This window comes from Ambystoma mexicanum, chromosome 2p (genome assembly GCF_040938575.1).
Source record: "Ambystoma mexicanum isolate Mex_15411 chromosome 2p, UKY_AmexF1_1, whole genome shotgun sequence".
Classification (NCBI taxonomy): Eukaryota; Metazoa; Chordata; class Amphibia; order Caudata; family Ambystomatidae; genus Ambystoma; species Ambystoma mexicanum.
Window position 1 is genome coordinate 920,303,884 of NC_090923.1, and position 15,435 is coordinate 920,319,318.

General features: G+C 42.2%; 1 protein-coding gene across 1 annotated transcript in view; it reads right to left on the reverse strand.

Moving 5' to 3' along the window:
* Nucleotides 1-15,435, reverse strand: part of LOC138566911 (TNF receptor-associated factor 3-like) — a 515,375-nt gene that overhangs the window by 84,657 nt on the left and 415,283 nt on the right. Inside the window, exon 8 of the mRNA XM_069644644.1 lies at nucleotides 3,567-3,659. Within this exon, the coding sequence (XP_069500745.1) occupies nucleotides 3,567-3,659 (93 nt within the window). The remainder of the gene's footprint in view (nucleotides 1-3,566; nucleotides 3,660-15,435) is intronic.

A 15,435-nucleotide genomic window follows, 5' to 3' on the forward strand; every position in this document is an offset into this window, starting at 1 on the left:
AAGCAGGTTAACATCATTTTGCAACAAGTTGATAGGATTTTCAAAGCCAAAATAGGAAGTCGTTTGCCCTAAGGCGCTGAATTGTGGGGTTTTGATAGGCATGTGGAAACTAGGGTTGAATGAAAGATCTTTTTGGAAGCAGTTTTTGCTTCTCCCGAAGAGTTTTGCAAATGCTGCAGCAATTTAGGGGCTCATTTTGTTCCTCTGCGTAATTTGATGGCGGGAGCGGTTACATGTAGACATACACATAGGCGGCTCCCACTGCCAAATTTTGGTAATTTGCATGGAGGAGTGCAAATGTGCAGTGCAAAAGGTGGCGTATACACGTTTACACCGCCTATTGCCCTTCACATTTGCACTTCGCTGTGAAAATGAGTAAAACTTTAACTATAACCTTCTTCAGTTTTCAAAGTTCCATATAACCGACTTATAAATATGTACCCAATTGTAGATGCGCAAATTGCTACACTGTAAACAGAAACTGAAAGAAAATAGCAAAAATATCTTTACCTTATAGAACTTCTTTCTCCAAAAAAACATTCAATATCAACTTGTATTTGCCCAATGTAGCCTAAACCAATATATCAAATAGGTTAAATAGCCACTAGAGGCTTCAACATTTCTTAAACTAATCAGCCGAAAAAAACCTTTAATCTCTGCTTTTCCCGTTCCAAAATGGCTGACAATCACGTATTTATGCGCAATGACATCACAATGTCACGCTAGATCACGTTGAGCGTGGCGTGATGACGTCGCCGCGCTGACAACATAAATAGCGTGCGCACTTATGCTTGCAATGCACACCGGGCCTGGCAACTTCGCCGCAGCTTATCATGGCTGTACAGGACTTATCCAACTATATGGATTGAAAGAGGTAAGCCACCACTGACTTTAATGCGAAGCTTGAAAGCAATCATTGCTTTGCTCCTAGCCTCCATACTTTTACAAAATTTAAAACAAAAATCTATTTGTATTTCTCTCTTCCCTGTAGCAAATCTGATCGTTTGGATTAAAAAATAATAGCTATCAGATATTTTTGGAGAGACTTCCTAAAGACTATTTGGGACACAATAGTAATTTGTCATTTACCAGAAGCCAATTAAAAAACCAATTGGATGAAAATTAAGCCCTCAATACTGAATCACAATCAAGGTGAGTCAAACATTATGATTACATGTATATGTTTATTATGAGATTGCAAACCAGCATAACCTGCAAAACCTATGCTAACCCCCCCTTTTTTCAATCTTAATAATTTGGCTTTCGGTTGTTTTTTTTTCTTGTTAGAAACCATTTCCTTCTCCTGATGAACCATTGATAGTGTCAATGGGGAAACATGTGTCGAGTTAAGGTTATATAATATCGAATTGAAATTGAAGTATAATAAGCAGTTGTGTATGACAACCGATTTGGAAATCATAAAATGTGATGCTAACACCAGGCAAGATATGATTTGTTTCTTCAATTAAACAACGATAATAGAGTATTTTTGATAAAACTATCAACATTGAATTGGATTCTTTCAAAACCATATTTTGGATTTAACTCTAACTAAACAATACTATTTGGATGACTCACCTTTGAACAAATCAGAAATGTTTAGCATGAGGATGGAAATAGACAGCGGAGAAATCCCTTTGAAGTGTGCTTTATAAAATGTCAAACTGATAAGTGAGCAGGTAAGGTTCTAGGTGGTAGAAGGGCAAGATTCTAGTTAGATTGTGGACTGGTCAAACACAGATAACACAAGGCATGTATAATATGTACAGATATTTAGATTGTAATATTCAATTTGTTAGCTGAACAGTTTGGACTGCAGGGAAGAGGAAGTGACCAAGGAGGCGGCATGGGGTGCTGGGTTAGGGGCAGGGTACCCTTCCAGGGAGAGGAAATGGAGTATAAGAGCAAATCTGAAGGCACGGTTAGTAGTTATATTTGTGATATCGCAGTGGAGGTAGTTCTGATGGAGAGGAGTAAGGAGAGAAAGAAAGAAGCAGGAAGCACTGCATGGTGTTCGGGAAACAACAATGTTGCTAAGGGTGTCACAGGAAAAGTGGGCAGGTGGGGTGGAGAGGTGGGGAGTACCGGGAGATTGAGTTAGCCAAATGTGAGGATTGAGTTCTAGGCCAGAAATGAATTTAAAGTAGAGTAGAAGGAGCTTCAATGGGGAGGAGTGGTGCATGGGAAGGCAGCCAGCATGCAGCCATTGAGGAGAGGTGGAAGAGGAGCGTGCAAGAATGTGCAGACTATGTAAAGGTTGAGAATTATGTTAAGGAGGATAAAGAGTAGAGAGGGAATACATCTATGTCAGCATTAGCACTAATAAAAGAAGTCTAGCCAAGTGATGAAACCAATTATTTGGCATTTTAGTAACAAGTTAAAGAGCAAGAATATCTCTTATTCTGGCAAGGAACTACAGTGTTACAATTAACATTCAATGTAAAATGAAAGACATAACATGATAAGACCAGCTAACTAATACACTTAGCACTGTTTATCATAGGAGGTTTAGCTATAATGATATCTAATATTTTCCCACAGCCATGGGTAGGATGGGACAATAATTGAATTCAATCCAAATCAGCAATGAACTGTAGAAAACATGTTACTGTAGATTCTGCAATATCATTCAAATGAAAATTGAATTCTTCTTTGTTTATAGGCAATATCACATTTCACTGCAAAATAGTATCAAATAAAGACAGTGATAGAGATATGAAATAAATCAAAATAAAACAAAAAGAAAAAAAAGAAAAAAACAAATCTCAGGTGCCGGCTGGCAGTCTGCTGACCGTGCGGTATGTGCAGATCATTTCAGCTACTTCTTGGAACTGGTCAATCTTCTTTAATTTGTTTGGTTGGTATTTTCATTTAACTAGTAGATTTTGGATTTGTCCTTGGTTAGCTGGATATGTATAGTCGATTGCGCAAAAATCCATTTGCTGCAACACTATTCGGTGGAAACCATATGTAACTGATCATCTGGAATTCACATCTAGGCATGCTCTCCACAAATGCAATTGTCTCTAGTCGCAATCCCAATACAGAGAATGGACCGGGATGCAACTCCGACAAAATCAACAATTTAGTGAAAGAGGAAGAATTTAATTATGAATCCTTTCTAAGGAAGCCCTGTTTTTAGAGATAGCTGTTCCGGTGCATCATTTACTGAAGGAGTTAAATGTCAATAAAGAAGAGCATAGATCAAATGAAAGACTATCTTGCCGGCAGAGAGAACAATGTTGTTCTTCAGTGCATCTTTTGGGACAGTAGTCTCAGCTCATGCGGAAAACCCTCAGAATATGTATGTGTCTTCTGATTTTACTCATCCACATCTTGCAGTTAATCATCCATGTTAGCTGGGGCTGCACCTTCTGCACAATGACATGTAGCGGGCAGGGTCCCCTTTCACCAAGATACAGGAGAAATCTGTGTTACCTAGGTTTAAGTTGACTCATCACTCTAAAACTCATCTTTTGCTAAAAAGTGCACATATATTTTAATTTAGTTTCTTGCACTGCTGATTTCCCATCTACATACGTTACGATTAGTACAAAGAGACATACCATATCCTCCAGGGTAGCATCTCTTGTCAAGAGGAACAGAAGGTGCTCGTGCACTGATTCCACCCTGTGCAGTTTCAGTAACTCTTGAGTTCCCTGTGGTAAAAATAGAGAAGTGGGCATAATAAACAAGGAGTGGTAAAGTAAGCAGGTCTCACTTTATATGTATGCATTTCTCTATGAGCATGATTATATCATGTGATGAGTGTCCACATACTTCACGGGTTGTATTATGTACTTAGAGCAACAGAGATGTACTTATCAAGACAAGAAAGTTGCCAGGTTTAATGGCATGGTTAGAAAAGAGAGGGAGAAGAGGGGAAACAGGAAGAGAAAGAAGATAGAATGACCTTTAGCACAAAGTAGAAAAAAAGAGGAGCCACTGTGGAAACAATATAACACTGGAGCATTAGTCTTATTTTGGGTTAAGTATAACAGGGAACAACATTTACTTCCATATGGCACGAACTCGAAATCTAAGTCAAAGTTTATTTTATTTCTATGTTTTATCAAACGTAAGACTGCTCCACCCACAAAGGTGACTAATAGATGGTTCACCACTGGGCTAGCAACCCCAATGTAAGCAGGAAGAAGCACCAAATGAATCTTGTGGAAATTGAAGATGGAGGCAGATAAACAAATTGGAAAATGTACTAAAGAAGTTAAGAAGTATAATTTCACAAAGAGGATATTGGAATCAACTAATCCTTCTGCCATGCTCCTAAGAGTCCTGCAAACCTGTTTCACCAATACAGATGAAAACATTTGAATAAAGATTATGAACTGTCTGGTGGCTGCACCATTCAGATCACTCTGGATTATCCAGAAGCCTCCTTACTTTTAAAATGATCAGTCGCACTGACGACTGCATTCAGTGCACTCGCATCAGACCAAGTGGCAGGACTAGGACTTGACTCTGCTACTTTTGCGAAGAAACCTCGTACCCCAACGGTGGGAATTCGGAACAGCCGTCAGTCTTTCACTTTGGGAATCGGACATCCCACTAAGACTCACTCTGCAAATAGGATCCGGAATTAGTAATCTCCCTTTCATGGCCACTCCTTCTTGTTGGTTACTCATTCACCGGCTCTCATCCACGCAAGAGTGGACGATCAGACTTACCATAGTAGAAGAAAGTCTACGATAGAGAACCCAGGACTTGGATTTACCATCTACCACACGTCCTGATGAAGACCTTTACATATAAACTTCACTCAACAGCTTGTCTCTGGGCCGAAACACCATAGTGTCGACGATTGATGATTCCATTACTGATCCAGTGTTGACCCCACACACTGACATACGTTTGTTCTGTCCACGGAAATTTGTTTTGTTCTGTGCTCACATTGTATTTGTAAAACACGATATACGGATGAATGAAAGCAAAACATGTTGTCTGTTTATCAAAATCCAGTCCACCAAACTGGGTTGTACTCACCTGTATTGGAAGAACACTTGAATAGGTCAACGAAAATCACTTTTGGCCCACTATTGCCCTATGATCAAAATAAATGTGCACAACACTCCACTTATAATACCCGATCTGGGTACGTTCTTAGTTTTTATGGTTCAAGCAGTAATGCATTAGGTAAACACAAATACAAGTATTTCATAACACTCATACAGGTAGGTAAAACATGACACTTTAAGCGCTAAATGGCCTAATGAATTGTGTGTCAAAAACATGAGAGTGAATCATGCACTGTCAAGTTCTAGTGGACAGTGTTTAACAGAGAAATGATGAACATTCTTAACAAAGACAACAAAACAAATGACAAAATGTTCTTTTCCAAGAAACAGAGACAATGCACTGTGGTTAAAAGGTGCGCCTACACCAGAGTGTTTCAGGCCGTCTATGTGGGCTAGATGAGCCTTGTGTCTGTCACGGCCTTCTTCAGGACGGGGGCTGTATGAGAGTGGAGTGCTCAGAGGTTAGATTAACCCTAGGTACATGTTGGGCGACCATGTCTTAAAGTACTGGTCCCGGAATGGTCCTCAAAATGGAGGCTGTAATCAGGCTTGATCTCGTGGTAAGGGGATGAATCCTTAATAGGGCAGCGTGCGAGGCACTCGCAAGTTGTGTGTAGCTGACAGAGGGCTGCTGCAGCTACATAAGTAGCCCTCCTGGGCAGAATAGGTCCCTCACCAGGAGCCCTGTTCCATAAACTCACATGTATTGTACCTTTTAAGTACCAAATTAGAATGTGCCTGGGTACTCTATCCCCACATTTGTTAAATATACGTGAATTAAACATATACGGTCAAAACACTTTTTGATTGACTTTTTTGCAACCTAAGAAACATTGTTGAAGCTTCGTAGGAATACAATACGAAAAGAATGTGTGACCTCTCACCCTGATTTTTGCAATCATTTAAACATACTGTTATGGCCACTGGACAAAAACCACAGTTAACATCCCCTGAAGGGTCCAGTTAGACCCAGTCTTGGCGCCTTTGGCGCCAGGCTCATAAAAAAGTGTTCTTTGCACACTTCTTTCCTTGGGCACATGTTATTCCATCTCTTAAAGGGCCTTCGTCATCTATTGGGGAGAAAGAGACATTGCTAAGGAGATGAACATTAATCATGTGAAAAGACATTACTACCAATATGAACAATAATCATTACAAAGAACTCCTACCTTCAAAGTGGTCTGGTCGCAGCCGGCCTGGGCCGCCACATTCAGGGACCAGTGAAGCAACTCAGTCCTCTTGAAGCGCCCCTGCTGATGAGAAGCAGGATGGAGAGCTCATCCTCACAATACATCAGGTGAATTTATATGGGTAAACGCTTACTCACCTCATTCTGGCACGAAAGGTTCGGGGAACGTCACAATACCACAACACCCTTTTCATTGCCTCTCGTGTTCTCGCTGGGGCAGTGCCAGCATCCGGAGTAGTCTACTTGGCAGCAGCTGGGGGAGAGAACTGATCCAGGGGAGCCTAATCCAGGGAGGGCTCCAACCGTGCCCCAACGTCCCTGCAGAGACCAGGTGAGCATAACAGAACGCAAAGCCACTCTGAATTTCTGCTTGGGCATTATGGAAACCTCAGAAACCGACCAGTTGGACCAAATACTAGGGGAATTGCAGGCTGAAGTTCATGCTTCTAGACAAGAGACCAATGCCTTGCGAAGGGACTTAGTTGTAGCTCGAGAGCAAACTGATGACTTGGCAAGGCAAATACTTCAGACACATGCAGGACAGGTTCCGCTACCTGGGATGGCACAACCTCCTACGCTGCAGCTGTCACCACCAGTCAAGGTGGTACTTCCGGGGGCAGTGCCACTAGCCCCACCCAAATGTTTTACCGCTGATCCAAACAAATATGCAATATTTATGAATCAATGTCGTCTTCACTTTCTGTGCCGATCTGGGGCCTTTCCAAACGATAGCGCACAAGTTGCTTTTGTTCTTTCCTATTTAGTAGGGAGTGCAGCAAATTGGTCAATACCATTAGTGAATCAGGATGATCCTCTGCTCTGAAACATTGGGGATTTCCAACTGGAAATGGAAAAGCTGTTTGCCAGACATACACAAGGCCAAGCCTTGGACATCAAACTTTTGTCCCTCAGACAAAGGAACCAGGATCTGCTGACCTACATTGCCACCTTCAATCGCCTCGTGGCACAGACAAATTGGCCAGAAGAAAAAAGGACTATGCTCTTTTATCGGGGATTGCGTGGGGAATTAAAAGATGTGCTAGCCCAAGTGGTCAATCCTCCTGAAGGATGTGTAGCGTACATAAATCTGACAGTACAACTAGATCACAGGTTGCAGAATCGAAGAATGGATCGATCATGGAATGAAGGGTGGTCAGTCTATATGCGACCCCGGAACAATTCAGTCAAAACCCACGAACCAGCCGAACCAATGCAGATTGGGGGATTACACACTTCTATCTCCAAGGCAGAGTGAGAGAAAAGGAGACAGCAACAACTATGTTTATACTGCAGAAAAGCAGGACATTTCCTTCGAGAATGCTCCATCAAAATGCCCAAAAGAATTGTAAGAGCAACAAACAATGGTAATGAAGAAAAGGAACAAAATCAGGAAAACTCCAGCGCCCGGCAAGTGTAGGGGTCCACTTGTTGAGCGAAAAGGATGACTCTGTACAGACCTCACATCTGGTCATCCCGGTACTTTTGCTCAACCATCAGCAACCAACAAAGGTACATGCCTTGGAGGCATATATTGATAGTGGTGCAGTGGGAAATTATATTGATCAAGATCTAGCCGAACGAATAGGCCTTCCCCTTCAGCAAAAGCTCAAGTCAGAAAACGTCACAGCGGTGGACGGGTCTCAACTGCCATCCGGCCCAGTGACGCAACATATCGACAAAGTCATGCTGATATGTCAGGGCGGTCATCGAGAACACATTACCTTTGACCTTATTGGGGCTCCCCAGTTCCAAATGATCTTAGGAATGCAGTGGCTGGAAACACACAACCCAAGGATCGACTGGCAAACAAGAATGCTGACCTTTCCTCCAGAATGCACAAACATTTGCTACCACCAAGAAGAAAAAAGCAAGGAACTCAAAACAAAATCTATCTTGGGACTCTCTGGCTCTCTACCCCCAGAATATCTGGATCACCAGGATGTGTTCCAGAAGGAACAAGCAAATATTATACCTCCTCACAGGCCTTACAACTGCCAAATCGATCTGGTGTCCGGAGCACAAATTCCATGCAGTCGAATTTATGCTCTAACAGAGCAAGAAAATCAGCATATGCAATCTTACTTGGATCAGTACCTAGCTAACGGTTTCATCTGCCTGTCTAAGTCCCCTACCTCTTCAGCTCTATTCTTTGTACCAAAGAAGGAAGGTGATTTAAGAACTTGTATAGACTATAGAGGACTAAACCAAATCACTTTAAAAAACTGGTACCCCCTACCATTTATCCCAGAGTGGCTCAATCAAGTAAAGAACGCCCCAATCTACACTAAATTGGACTTACGAGGGGCCTATCATCTTGTGTGGGTTAAAAAGGGGGACGAATGGAAAAACGGCATCCCAAACCAAATATGGGCTTTTCGAGTATCAGGTCATGCCCTAAGGATTATGCAATGCACCAGCTGCATTCCAGTTCTTCATGAATGATGCACTTCATGAATTGTTGGACGTTTGTGCACTCATGTACATTGATGACATTCTTATTTACTCTGTGTCCAAGAGGGATCAGGTCAACCATGTAAGGGCAGTTTTAGAAAAGCTTTGTCAACACTGTTTGTTTGCCAAATTGGAAAAGTGCTCCTTCCACTTCACGGAAGTCGAATTTTTGGGCTTCATGCTTACCCCACGAGGTGTTCACATGGATACCCGCAAGGTGGATGCAATTCTACAATGGCCATCGGCAACATCCATCAAAGGAGTGCAAAGCGTGCTCGGGTTTGCCAACTTTTACTGATGATTTATTCCCGGATTTTCGCAGTTAGTCCATCCAATCACTTCCTTATTGAAGAAGAATAGGACATTTCTTTGGTCTCCCGAGGCAGAACAGGCCTTGGAGGAACTGAAAAAGGCCTTCACTTCAGCACCAGTTCTTCGGCATCCCCGTCCTGACCTGCCATATGTGGTCGAAACAGACGCCACTAGCATAACCATGGGAGCCGTCCTATCACAGAGAGATCCGGATACAGGACAACTGCATCCCATCGCCTTCTGGTCCCGTAAATTCTCAGTGCCAGAGTTGAACTATGCGATTACCAACAAGGAACTATTAGCCATCAAAGGGGCCTTCAAGACATGGAGACACTATCTTTTGAGAGCCAGACACATGGTCACTGTTATTACAGATCACTGTAATTTAAAGTATTTAAAGACAGCCAAGGCCCAATCCTCGCGCCAGCTCCGCTGGGCTCTTTACTTTTCAGAATATGATTTTGTTATTACATACAGACCAGGAGTACGTAATGGGAAAGCCGACGCTCTATCTCGCATGGCAGAAGACAAGGAAGCCTTTGCAAAATCGAAGCCTGTGGCCATTATACCCGAAGAACGAATTCAGAACCAAATCGCTGCAACCTCCTGTTTGGAGGAATTAAAAACTGATCTTCGATCTCAGATGAACCAAACTGCACAACAGGATTTGGTTAGCTCAAGGAGATCAATACTCCAACAGGGATGATTTACCCTATTTTCAAGAAAGGCTGACAAAGGGCCTCATCACGAGTTTGCCGGTAACGCCGGCGCTATTACCGCTGGCGCTTTTAGCCCTACCGCCAAACCCCCGGCGCTATTAGTGCCGGATCATGGGTTTGGCGGAACGGTTAGTGCCCATTCCCCATTGGGCCCACTCAGGAATTCCTGATTCCCCATTCGGCCCAATGGGGAAAATTTACGCTATTACCACCGGAGGATTTCCCGCCGGTGGTAATAGCGTGAAAATCGGCAAAATTGCAGCGGATTTCCCCCCAGCTCAGAGCTGGGAGGAAATCCGCCAAGGCCATGATCTGGCGGACCCTTAAATGTGGTGGTAATAGCGCTACCGCCGCATTTAAGGGTTATCGCCAGACTCGTGATGAGGTCCAAAGCCTTGCAAAAGCAGATAATAGCGAATTACCACAAATCTTTAGTGGAAGGACATCCTGGAATCGCCAACACTCGGGCCAAGATCCAAAAAGGCTATTGGTGGCCAACTTGGAGAAGAGACATTGCCCAATATATCGCCACCTGCGGTGTGTGCGCACAAAATAAATCTCAGAAACAAGGTCCCGCAGGGTTATTACATCTTATTATTGCCTTCTTTCCGTGGTGCTGGTGTTTCCGGCACATGTTACAGTGGGTCCCGATATTTGCGCTGTCTGTGCTACCGACAACAGTGGCACAGTGTGCAGTGCTCCCGGCGTCTGTGTTACTGGCATTGCGCCTCGTATTAGTATGGCCCTGAAAAAGTGCTGGTAAACGGAATTACCGGCACCTTAATTCCAGACCGGGTCACTCATAATGAGTACCAATATGTCCCTGCATGGAATTAAGGTACAGGACAGGCTAAGCAGAACAAGTCAAGAAGATAAAGACTTTGACAAAATAAGAAAATAGCCCTTTTGGGGTTACACTCTGGGGTAATCTGGAAAATTCACTCACCTTTAAAGAGAATCATCAACCAACTACCCATGTTTTCAAAGAGTCATTTTGCTGATAGTAATACTTCAACTACACTACCACATATTTCTCCCACATCTTTCCGAAGGGCGGGCCGTGTTCACCCACTATATTTCTATTTATTTAATAATAGGGTGTTATGGCAAACATAATTGACATTCAAAGTAAACAAAAACAGAGAGGAGAGGCAGTCCCGGGGTATGCCACATTTACACAAGAGCACTGTTGGATTGAATGACATATACTGGGTGGTGAAGGAGAAAGAATGTGAACATAAAAATGGGGACTAGAGGACATTACAATATGTTTAACTTAGAGAACCTGGGGACAGTATTTAAATATTTACAAATTACAAAAAGTACTCCTGAGGGCAGGATGCAGGAAAGATGGATTGGGCGGTTAGCTTGGATCAGAGGATTTTGGGATCTCCTTCCTTGAAGACTTCAATTGAAAAAATGGCTTTTATGGGAAGAGAGAAAGTATTCCAGTGGAGTGAGGCAAGTAGAGTGGAGGCACAGGGCAATCAGGAGTAGAAACAAGGAGGTTGTGAACAGACAAGGAGAGAAGGAGAGAATAATTAGAGATGGAGATGGAGATTACAGTGAGATGCATTCAATGAGGTGTTGGAGGCAAGACCATGGGCCTCATTACAAGTTTGCCGGTCCGGGCACTACGGTACCAGTAAGCTTGCCGTTACCGTAGTTCCTGGACCGGTAAACTAGGAGTTGAGCACAGCATGCTGCATGCACCGGCACCATTCACGAATGGTGCAGGTGCATGTGGCTTTCCCATTCCCATTGACCCTATGGGGCTTAATGGGAATGGGGAAGAATTCTTTCCAGCGCCCTGAAATGGGCAATTACCGGGTCCGCAGGGGTTGTAATACTCCAGTAATTGCCCATTCCAGGGCGCCGGAAAAAAAACGACTCCGGTGGCAGCTGTGCCTGCCTCTGCCAGGGTTGTAATGAGGCCCTGTGAATTGATTTATAAACAAGAAGGAGAAATTTAATAAGAGAGCAATTTTGCATGGAGAGCCATCCGTGGCGTGATGGTACGCAGAGGTGGGGGACATTGATAGGTTGAAAAGGGTGCATTTAGGCACAGATCAAGTGACTTAGTCACAATACCAAAACTGTTCCTCTAATACTGCCTCCCATTAGGTGCCCTTGGCCTGGGTGCCCTCATCTTTTCATTTTTATTTTTATTGTGATTTAGTTTATATCAAACTTTTTACACATAAATGACCACACATCATAACATTTCATCACTTTTTAAACTTTTTCAGTGTATTACACTCTCATTTGTCATCTTTTAGTCCATTAGAAAGCATATAAATTATCCTATTCATTCATTTGTGATGAGCAATTTTTGTCCAGTATTTTATCTAAAGAATTGATTCCTGTGCATACTTGTGCTGGATGTCTCCTAATAAGAACATTCTCCACCAGTCTTCCAGGTCTACAGTCCTGGTATTTATAACATACTCCGGTTAGAAAGTCCTTCTTACGACAATCCGTGCAGGGCACACTGTTATGAGGGGTTGATTGTTTCAGTGCAGTTCAGGTGTTTACAAAAGCGGCAGATACTATCATTACAGTTCTGCTGTTTCTGAACATGCAAACTTTCCTTCGTTGCATACAAGTTTAGCCTCAGACGCAGAAACTAATTTTGGTGCTTACGGCTGGGAAACCTTTGCAAATATTTCAAGATCGTATTTAATGCTCGAGTTTCGCTTGGCAGATTTAACAATGATTTATATTTTGCTCTCTGTTCATGAGTTTCAATCCAATCTTCTTTCTTTATTTTGAGTTTCACTACACAAGGATTGATCATCAAAGTTTCCAGATGTCTCCAAATGGAGCAGATGAAGCAAACATTTTTCATACCACCTCTTTAAGAGCGAAGGATAAGGTCCACTTAGCTGGGGTTTTAGTATTCTATATGGAATTGCTGCGTCGAATATGACTATTTCCAGAGGAAAGAAAACGATTTCCAAACATGACTGATTGTATTGATTGCAGTCCTAATTTTCCACGAGAGGTTTAAACCTGCTTCACCTCTGTATGTTAAAATGGGGGCAACCTTTTGTTTATAAAATGCAAGCAGAGGTAAAATTATACGTTTTCCATGTCTTGCATGTAAAATTGACCCCTGTGTTGCTAACATTTTAATTTTGCATTGAAGTTCGCCCAGCCATGTCATTTCTCCAATCGTTTTGGTAAAGCTAATACGCAGGTAGCAAATTGACTCTACTTGTTTTAGTTGTTCAGGTCCTATTTGCCACTTGAAGACCCTTCCTTTTTTGCTGCTGCTGTTGGCAACTGCTATAATTTGGGATTTTGTTTTGTTGATTAACAGATCATTGGTAAGCATATATTGTTACAAGGAGTCTAACAGCCGTTGGAGTCCAATTTGTGTCTGGTAGAGCAGACCTTTGTCATAAGTGTAGATAATCGATGATAGTGAGTGGTTATTAATCTTTGGTGGAAGGGTTTTTGCCATTTTTAAAGCCATGGGCAGGTCTGCTAAGTACAAGTTAAAGAGTGTTGCTGCTAAAGGGCAGCCTTGTTTAACACCTCTTTCGATATTAATCGATCTTGATAACTCTCCTTCTTTGTTTAGTCGAATTCACATTGACATGTCTGTATGAAAACCTTTGACAGCTTGTAGCAGATCGATTGGGCAACCCCAAGCCCGCAGTTTTGCCCATGACTTGGGTCTGCTCATGGTGTGAAAAGCTTGTTTGATGTTGATAAATCCCAAATATAGATTTGATTTATTTCTGATCAACTGTAATTTCATAGAATTGAGGAGAAAGAGGTTGAGGGCAGTGCCAACACCCTTCGTAAAACCTGTTTTTCTGGGGTAGATAATATCAACCTTTGATACCGATCTTGTTAGCCTTTTTTTGTAAATTGGATGCAAAAAGTTTCCCTATTATATCCATGATGGGATATAGCTTGATGGGTCTGCCCTGCCCCCTTTTTGGAAAATTGGGAAGATAATTGCTATTGTCCATGACGCTGGTAGCTGGCCTAAAGTTAGGATGTGATTGAACAGTACTGAGATGAATGTGGCCCATTTTCCTGGTGCTGCTTTAAGAATACTGTTTGTCAATCCATCTGGGCCTGCTGCATATGAGTGCTGTAATTTAGCAATTGCCTCTTTGATATCATCATTGGTGATACATATGTTCCAAGATTTATCCAGGGGTTTTGATGGTTAAGTGTGTATTCCAGCACCATGTGCAAAGACTTTCGAGTAGTAGTTAACCCAAAGTTGTTCTGAAACCCCATTGCTTGTACGTGCTTATTGGTTAGTAGTTGTCTGATTGATTAGAGACCAGGTGTCTTTTGTGTTCAGGTTGCATATCGTTTTGAGCATTATATCTGCCTGCTTTTGATCACGCAGCAGTTTCAAAGCCAATTAACCAGTTCTTGTATTGTTGTTTCCTTTTTTTGACTTCGTCTTTCGAGGAGATCTTGGCAGTTTTCTTTAGTTGTAGTTTTTTCCAATGTTCAGTGACAGCTGGACTGAATTGGAGCTTAGGTATCATATGTGGCTGTTTAAAGCCCATTTTTACAACCTTTTTAGCATGCTAAAAGGGGGGGCATAACATAGCCCATTTTTGTCAGAACCGGAAAGATTTAGATACTTCCTGGTAATTGACACGTCATTTGGTGTAATCTTTAGCCTATTGCATCCTTGGTTTATTGTGATTTGTCCAAACTGATAAATCAGTGGGCATTTACCTTTGAGTTTCCAGGTAAGTATTAGAGCATCGTGATCACTGTGTTTTTGATTTATGATGTCAAGACGCTCAAGATTATGGAGATAGTTTCAAGAAGACCAGATGTAATCTATTGTTGAGGCTGAATTATTACGTCTCCAGGTTGGCTTTCCTGGTATGTCTCCAGATGTCTGGCCATTCAGCATGACACAGTCTCGATAGCTCAGTTCTTGCAGCCACACTCGACTCCTAGTAGACAGCCTGATTGAGTCTGGTGCTGTCCATTTTTGCAGTTTACCATCTTTGTCAAGACAAGGCATTTCATGTTTAGTTCTCCACAGATTACGAAGTGGGGTTGGCTTAAGGTTATGTAGGAATGCTCAATGACATCGCAAACAGGTTGTATAAACTTAACTGCAGAAATCATCTTCAGATTCCAATACATATTTATCACCACTGTGTGCATATGGTAGTTATTCTCTGTGGGCTTGTGCTGGAGAACGGTCCACTGGATAAAGAGGTTTGGGTTGACAGTCTTTATCGCTTAAAAACTTTGGCCATGTTTGATCATGGTAATTATTCCAGCATAGGGTCATCCTTGCCTACCGTTTTCTGCTGGATTTACAAGTATTGTGTAGCCAACCCTGGTGTAATATGCAGCCATGTCTCATGTAGACAAATTATTATCAGAGAATTGAATTCTAATGATGTGTTGTTAAATAAGTGTTTGAATCCTTGTGTATTCCATGAAATCAAACTTCCACATATCACGGCCTGACTGTCTGCTTGCTAATGTTGACTTGCCGTTGCCAGAGCTTTAGATAGCCAGGCCCACTTGTCCAGTCTTCAGAATTGGCTAGCAGGCTAAAAAGTTTGACTACCTGTTGAATGTGTAGACTTAATGGTAAAGTGACTTTCAAGGGGCCCAGCTGGACTTCTAAAATCTTAGGGGGATCTTTTCATTGCTCACTGCACAAGTTATTTTGCACCGCTGGTTTTGAATTTTACTGTCATTGTATTGACGTGCAATGTTTGAT